The sequence below is a fragment of the Strongylocentrotus purpuratus genome, unplaced genomic scaffold (assembly GCF_000002235.5).
Source record: "Strongylocentrotus purpuratus isolate Spur 01 unplaced genomic scaffold, Spur_5.0 spur5_scaffold_20, whole genome shotgun sequence".
Lineage (NCBI taxonomy): Eukaryota > Metazoa > Echinodermata > Echinoidea > Camarodonta > Strongylocentrotidae > Strongylocentrotus > Strongylocentrotus purpuratus.
The window spans coordinates 31693942-31702698 of record NW_022145606.1 but is presented as its reverse complement, the minus strand read 5'-3'; the positions used below and the strand labels follow the sequence as shown (position 1 = coordinate 31702698).

At 36.5% G+C, this 8757-nt stretch overlaps 1 protein-coding gene across 1 annotated transcript; it reads right to left on the bottom strand.

Annotated features, from left to right (window-relative positions):
• Positions 1 to 2609: 2609 nt before the first annotated feature.
• Positions 2610 to 5473, bottom strand: LOC583857. The gene is made up of 2 exons (XM_011668955.2): positions 4872 to 5473; positions 2610 to 3082 (listed from the first exon to the last, which is right to left on the bottom strand). The coding sequence occupies exons 1-2, from the start codon at positions 5251 to 5253 to the stop codon at positions 2964 to 2966; spliced, it is 501 nt and encodes a 166-aa protein (XP_011667257.1). The 5' UTR covers positions 5254 to 5473; the 3' UTR covers positions 2610 to 2963.
• Positions 5474 to 8757: the final 3284 nt, after the last annotated feature.

Below are 8757 nucleotides of genomic sequence, written 5' to 3'. Positions count from 1 at the left end.
GTGCATCCGCTGGCGTGCCACGCTCACATAATCGGGTTTCTGGTGGCTTGCCATGCACACATAAACTATCATTCACTCGCGTGCCACGGACACATTTTCGTGCATAAGTACACACGCTAATTGAACCTACCCTAAATTAACTTGGCACACAGGAGATTAGTGGCTGGCACAATAGGGATTAGCACTGTGGCACTGGGTGAATTGTATGGGGCAGCTTAAGAGTTAACAGTTGATTCTACTTGGTTGATTCTATTCGGAATATTCAGCAGAGCGAGATAGAAATTGACTATTTCATGGCTTACGACTTTGCATTAGTGTTCAACGTTTCTACAATGCTATTTGAACAATATTTGGTGACAAAAGACGGCATTTTTATCTAGCGTCAAAAGCCATCAATTTACAAAAACATGGCAGATAAAAAGATCCTCAGTACTGGGTCTAAAAATTTAAAGAACACTTAATTTGAACCAGGCCATATTCTCTCTCTCACTCGTTTGTCATTGCCTTCACTTTCCCTCGCTTAATTTATTCTTACCACGGAATATGTAATGTGTATATGTAGGCTCATTATGTTAATTAGGGTCAATTGTCAAATTGTCTCAATATATCTTACATACATCCATAATAATCAAGCCTAAACAGTAGAAACTTGACATATGGATAGATCATAATGGGAGAAGCATTTTATATATCAATATGAAATCGTGAAAATGCATTCTTCATTATGTAAATCATTAGCATATGTATCACCTAATTCGTCAAAGTGACGAATTAAAGTCTACTTAGTATTACTATCACTATTGTTGAATTCATTACAATGATTATTACAGAAATATTAATTATTATGATTAGTATAATTAGTATCGTTACTTATCATTGCTATATTTTAACATTAATATCAATTATAAAAAGACTTTATAATGATAATCATCTATAAGCAATGATTATGCCATGATAAGAGAGCTATAATCGACCCAACTTGAGTTTCCAATCTTTTCAAACTATAGAATTGAACAAATTAATTCACCTTCGAGGTTCGGATAAAGTTGCTAAAAGAGACGCAATATGTGCGCATCGCTCATGGCAAGAATAGTATAACTAATTATAAGTTCATGACGTGGATCCTAATCAAATGTTTGGTTAAAAGTGTACACGTGACCAGGCATTTATTTTTGCCTAACGTGTAATCGCGCGCGATTTGGATAATGTTAGAAAACATCATTTTATAAAACAAATAAAACATAATCTTATAAAACAGATAATACACATCATTTTGGTCGGGCATTAGTAAAATTACCCGCACTTGGTACCTTCAAAACAGTCCAAACGCCCTCGGCTATCGCCGAGACTGTGTTAGACTGTTCCAAAGATACCTCATGTGGGTAATTCTTATGCCCTTACTGATGTGTATTATTTGTATATTAGTCCACGATAAAAAAAAAACATTCAATCACATCTTCGATGTTTCTATCACCTTCTCAGTCAAGCAATCTCGACTAAAGTAAAGTAAGAACAAACAGGATTCGGGGTAAAATAACTGAAAACGACAGCATTTAATTAGATTTGCATAATGATGAGTAACATAACCAAATAAAAAGAACGTGAAAATAGTTACAAAAAGGCTTTTTGTTCAAGCATCAGTACATCAAGAATCGTACAATGTTACAAGTTTCTGTTTAATTAAAACTGTTGAATTGAAAACTAATTGCAAATTAAAACTGTTGAATTGAGAACTAATTGAGAATTGAAACTGTTGAATTGAAAAATAATTGAAAATTAAAACGGTTGAATTGAAAACTAAAACTGTTGAATCAAAACAGAATACCGGTATAATTGTTTTCGCTGATGAATGTCTATCTTAATTGATACAAAAAACACAAACAGGTATACTTGGCGGCAGAACAAGTATGATCTACTTTTAAAACTGTTGTAATAATAAATAATAATAATAATATTTAATTTTTATATAGCGCTTAATACAAATGTCTCTAAGCGCTTTACAAATATACTATTATTGTCTGATTATCAAGATATTCATGATTGGAAATCGAAACCAAATTTTGCGTTTGCCTTACGATTTTCATAACACTCAGTCTATTGGGGAAAACGAGTATGTTAATTCGGTCACTCAAAGGTTTTTTACTTTTTGAGGCACTTCTTGATCATTTTGAAGCGCAATTTTTATAGGGCTTACATATTACACCATATCACATACACTGATAACACGTAGAGCCGTGCATCTCAGGCTTAACATTGTTAAACGATGCCTTTGAGTTTTTGCTTACATTATTTACATGAAATGTACATTATCATTTTTGGTTCTTAAATGTTTCTCTACAGAAATGTGGAGGTATGATTACTCATATCATATCAATTAGCTTGTGATTGGGAATGTCGGTTTGCAACATCTACAAAACACGACAAATACAATGTTCAATATACATATATAACAGAGAATGATAAAAGAGTGAAATAATTAGGTAAAAAATAAGATAGAAGATAACATCTACAAAACATGGTATATACCGTTCAAAATAAATAAATGATAAAGAGTGACAACAGAGTGAAATAATTAGGTAAAGATAAGATGGAAGATAATAATAATGCAAGGATTTTGTTTGAAAGATCAAAGATCTACACAATAAACTACATAACTGTAGTACAAACGTTTACAGCAGGGGCAAATGTAGGATTTTTTTTTTAACGGGCAGAAATCAGATAAAATTTAGAAACATTCAAGCATTGCCGAGCAAAAAGAATAAAAACTTGAATAAAATATGTAGGTCGATATATAAATAAATTTAAATTAAATCACCACCTAAAATGGTGGAGGGTAAGTTTTTAGACTTGTGTCCTAAATGTATGCATCTTGGGTTTCCCAAAAAGGAGAGAGGGTGGGGGCAGTTCTCCCGCCTCCTCTTAATCCAAGCGGTATCCTAAAGGTAAAAATGAAAACTGACATTTTATCGTCGTCTTTTGATGAAGATCGCTACGATGAAGAGATGAACGACCATGGCGGCGTGGATGAAGCCGAGGATGATGAACACCTTCGTAAACGACTGGGTGACTTCAAACAGATAACCTGGAAAATGATTATAACAACATTAGATGTATTTGGCAAAGGTTTATCATGTTAAAGCCATACTGTACAAGAAACATTGCCACGAAATTCCCTCCAGGACCATCTCAAGTCACCTGTAGCGATATGGTCCCGTAACTCGATAATTGCAGCTTCCCTATGGCTGCGCTGTTGGTTATCGCACCGAGTACTCAGAAAGTTCGCAAGTTAAGTTCACTTTAAATGGCATAGCTGCCATAGCACACTAAGATAATAATAATAATAATAATAAAACGAAGCTTATAAAGCGCTTCCAACCGATACAGTTATGACCATGGCCTATCTAGACATGCGTATTGGGGGCGAGATCAAAGTTGAAATCATGGAAATCCTAATAGTTTCCTCCGAAGTACAATTTTAATGTCATGGACAAATCTGAGACTTCATGAGATGCATGACTTATAAGCGAGAAGCAACTTCCGATGATGCATCTATCTCTCTCATGTAGCTACGACTCACATACGCGGGAGCGTTCGCAGGATAAATCATGGAGTTCCAAAAAGTTTTCTCAAAGAGGTTCGCCATGGGATATTATGTGTACATGTCACATAATCTGTACACTGTAAACACACATATATACAATCCAATTTTGGTTATATGATATTATTGGCTTTAATCGAAGAATCGAGTAAAGATCGGATTTTACATGATCTAGCTACCTACAAATCGTAGCACAATACATTTTGCATGTTAAAAGTGTATAGTGTATGCATGATAGTTTCACAATTATTACAAAGACGTTCGAAAAACAAACCCAAAGAGATTTCAATGGGAAGTCTACCATGTCAGATAATCAGTTGGTAAATGGAATGTACAGGTCAGTGAAATTTTGAGCAAAAACCGACAATTCAATTTTAGTTACATGATATTATTGCCTTAAGTCGAAGAATCTAGTAAAGATAGAATTTAAACGGATCTAGCTACCTGAAAATCGCAGCACAATACATTTTGCATGCTGAAAGTGTATAATGTAAGCATAATAGTTTCAAGGATTGTCGCTTTAAAATGATCACAAAGACGTTCGAAAAATAAACCCAAGAAAATTTAAATGGGAAGTCCACCCTGATAATCAGTTGGTTTTAATAGAAACAGGCAACGGAGAGATAAAGATAAGTGGAATTTTAAGAAAAAAAAAATCGATAACCAATATGAAAGTTATGAATTTTTGAATGCGCGATCATTGGTATCTCTGTAACGTATTCTGGGAGCCCCATTTATTTTGGCCCTGTACTTAAAAAAAAATAATCTAAAATTTATTTTTCCATGAATACAATTTTCAATCACACATCTACTCTATTAAATTGTAATTATTGCAATTATGCTTCGAATGAAGCAAATGTATTTCGACATTAATAATTAAGAAAATAAAAGTTGATGAAACTTTCTGTAAAGAGGAACTTGGAGAGGAGCTGGCAATAATATTTGTCACAGAGGTGCCAATTTATGTTTAACTGATTTAAACTTCAGAAATTCATAGCTCTCCTATTTTAAATCGGATATTGCTCATACTTTCACTTCTTTGTTTCTCATTTTTTATACTTTTATCAAACCAAGTTATTTTCAGGGCGGATTTCCCCTTTAACGACCTTCTATGCCACCTTTTGAAATGTGCGAATTGTACAACAAGTGTAATCCGAACATGATTCTCCAAATGCGTAAAATTGATGCGCTGAAATTGCCCTTTGAGTGATTACTTGAAAAGGTCAAAGGTCGAAAAGGTTTGTATATAACGAGGAGTAAATAAATTGCCCACCTGTTAATGTTCCTGCACATGTCGCCCCTAGTCCTCCCGTGAAGTTACTGAGAGCAAGGGCCATTTTAAAATTCGTATCGTCCAAGATTGCATATTTGCATAAACTGGAAATAATAGTATCTTCGATGAAGAAGGAGAACCCTTGGACAAAAGCCAAGATAGCACGCACCTCGTAAGCAGAACTGACAAAGTCCAACAGAAATGATCCCGTGCAGATGAGAGCTATAGCGACATAGAAGACAAAGACGTTGATGCCTTTGCCGACGAGGATGATGAAGATGGTCCGACCGATGATGCCACCTATACCGCCGATTGTGGAAAGGTAGATTGCCTTGGACTGAGGGACGCCCAGGTGTTCAGTATGGGGCACCAGGAAGAGCATCCACGCATAAATGGTGTAAAATTGCAAGAAAGCGATCGGGATGGAGAACAGAAACAGCCGTTCGTTTATAAGTCCGCAAGACCCTCTACAGATCTGAAAGAAGGATATGGCCCAGAATGAGCGTGTATTCGATGATGTTTCTTGCTTACTTTTGCAACGGCTCTCGTATTGAATCAGACGTCTTTGCTCCGAAATGCACTCTTCACAATCTTCCTCCTCCTCCTCTTTCTCCTTCTCCTCCTCTCCCTCCTTCTCTTCCTCCTCCTCCTGATGATCAAACCCTATTTCCTTCTTCTCTAATGACTCCTCTACAGAGTGACACCGCTGTTTATCCTTCACTTCAGAATGACTTCCGCTTTCATTCGTATCGTCGTTGGTTGGTGCCTTGCGAACCGCTGCACCGCACACGACAAGGTTAAGAGCGATACCACCAAGGATAGTAAACGCCCCTGCATAGCCATACGCTTCGAATGACCTTTCAACTACAATAGGGAGCAGCATGGATCCGGTGGTGTAGCCGTATGTCGCGATTGTGTTCACCAAAATGAATTTTTCTGGGAAGAAATCATTTATTGCAAGGACTGTGGGCAGGTAGGTCATTGACAAGCCAGCACCTGCGAACAAAATAAAATAATAATAATAATAAAGACCAATAATTATGAGGATACCACTGAACGTACCCCAGTTGCTCTGAAAATTTCCATTCAGTTCTATTATCCATGCTCTTTAGGAGTTCAAGCGTTGCGATAAACAAGCTTCCTTTTTGCTAACTACTTTTCGACTTCTGGCACGTTTTCCCCTTCAAGGCTGCCAGAAGGCCATTTTGTAAAATCATTTCACTCTTGCTCCTCCATCAATAGCCACTGAAGCGGAGATTGGCGTAATACCTCTATATAGTTCCACGTGTGTCATGTGGCCCCTCCAGCTTAATAATAATGATCATAGCAAGTATGATGATAAGATCAGGAGGAGACTACCATGCAATTGTCTAGATGGCCAGAAAATACGCACAAAACGGTCAAATGATTTTATGTTGACAGCCTGTCTGGAATCTCCGCAAATTGCGAAAAATTGAACAGCGTCGATTTTTTTCTCCCTCCTTTTTACTGCTTCCATTTAAAATTATTATAAAACCTGAATTCGGCGTAAATATTCATAATTGAATGACACACGCCCTTAAGACTAAAACAACAACAACAACAACAGATAAAGTTGATGACGATTATTGCGTTCGTGATGAAATCTCTTCTTTATTAATTTGTTTGTGCTCTGTTTGCTGTACTTGCACAGAACCATTAAAAGTAATGCAAAGTTTTGTGAAATTTTAAAAATTGGATAGATAGTAATTTTTTACACTTTGTATATATTTGGATGACCCTGTGGATGCAATATAACCCCCGTGCCCCTCACCCCCCTCCCCCCCCCCGTGGCTACGTGCCTGATTATAAGCACTAGCAAATTTAGCCCCTAAACCAATTTTGCTTTAGGGAAATTGAATTAATCAAAATTTACCCGTGCTCGCGGTAAATTTCAAATATTTTAAATAGCGCTTAAGACCATTTCAAGGTACCTGCGACCATGAAAATCTCAGAATATGCAGTTGTGATATATATAATTTCCAAAGGAAATAGCAAATCGGTCGATTGTAGTCAAGAAAAATTGTTTTAAAGCTAAAGTAATATCAGTCTTGAAAGGGAGCTAAACAACAAAAAGAGTTTATTATTTTTCAATTTCATCACTTTAAACTCGATTTCAACCGCAACAACGATCATTGAATATTGTAAAATCGCATATGCTTCCAATATTTTCATTTGAAACAAATTCATGACCCCATACCAAAACTCGGTATGATCTTTAACCCTTACTGTACTGGGCTATTTTGGGCACCTCACCTCACTGACTGGGGGGGGGGGGGGGCGTCAAATGTCCGATGAACACGAAACTTTGCATGTTTGTAGATATTTACGTAAGGAAAAACATGGTATAATTACTTTTTTTCCTAATATGCAAATTTTTGTCGTTATAGCATAATTAATTATGAAAAATGATAATTGTATGCATTTTACAGAAACTCTTCATATTTGTCTGTAGAGTTGCGAAGAATCTTGAAAAAGTGTTGAATAAATTTTTCCTTCATCTCAAATTCATGAGGTTTCATTATTTTTATGATATTTGAAAATGCATAGGTTAATTTGCATGAATTATGGATACGCAAATTACGCATGCATGAATATCAAATCTGGAAATATACAGGGAACTAGAATCATTACAAAAATGTCAGACTCCACTTTTTGAATGTTGAAACTCATTATTCATGGTGGGGGCTGTTAGGGATATTTTGGTGCAGATTCTTTTAAAAGCACCAAATTTGGCCAAAAGTAGATTATACCACACTATTACGATTTCTGCCGGACGCCAAGAAGGTCGCTCTTTGGGACTGCAATATTGGGCAAATCCAAAATGGCCGCCATCTGAGTTAAAGGTCAAGCGTAGTTCCAAAAGAAAAATCGCTTGTATGATAATAGTTTATGTATGGATAGGGTTTTGGGGATCAGAAAATCTGATCATACTGTTCTTTCATTGATTTGAGGTCTCCTTGGGGCTGCCATACTGGTCATATTGGTCAAATCCAAAATGGCCGCCATCTGAGTTACAGGTCATGTATAGTTTCGAAAGGAAATGGGCTAGTATGATAAATTTGATATATTTATGGGGGTTTTCCGGGTCAGAAAATCTGATTATCATGTTCTTTTACCAATTTGAGGTCTATTTGGGGCTGTCATGCTGGTCATATTGGTCAAATCCAAAATGGTTGCCACCTCTGAGTAAAAGGTCAAGTGTAGTTCCGAAAGGAAAAAGGCTAGTATGATAAAAGTTTATATATATTAAGGGGGTTTTCCTGGGTCAGAGAATCTGATTATGACGTGCTTGTATCAATTACAGGTCTCCTTGGGGCTGTCATGCTGGTCATATTGGCCAAATAAAAATGGCCGCCATCCGAGTTAAAGGTCAAGCGTAGTTTTAAAAGAAAACGGACCAGTATGATAAAATTCGATGAATTCATGGGGTTTCCGGGGTCGGATAATCTCATTATGATGTTCTTTTATCAATAAGCGAGTTCGTAATTGCACACTGCGCATGCGCCAAAATCGGGAACGATCTTTTCTAAAGGTCACATGAACATAAAGAGAGCTGAGAGAGGAACTGTAATTTGTTTGTGTGCTGGCCTTTCCTTTGTGAATGATCACATCTGACAAATCAGTCACCGAAAATCATTTCTGAATGTCGGAATCGATTCTTTATAGTAAACTTTACTTGGAATCTGGTCATCGGTGTTATCGGTGTTATCGTGATCCAAGTCCCCAGGGACTCGGATCCACGGACAATTTTTACTCTGAATTTTTTTGTCCAAAATCGTATCCACAAAAGCGCGTGTTTAATGGGTTATTACTTTATTTTTTTCAAGCCAATTTATCTAGTAGGTGTATTAAAGTCATTCACTAT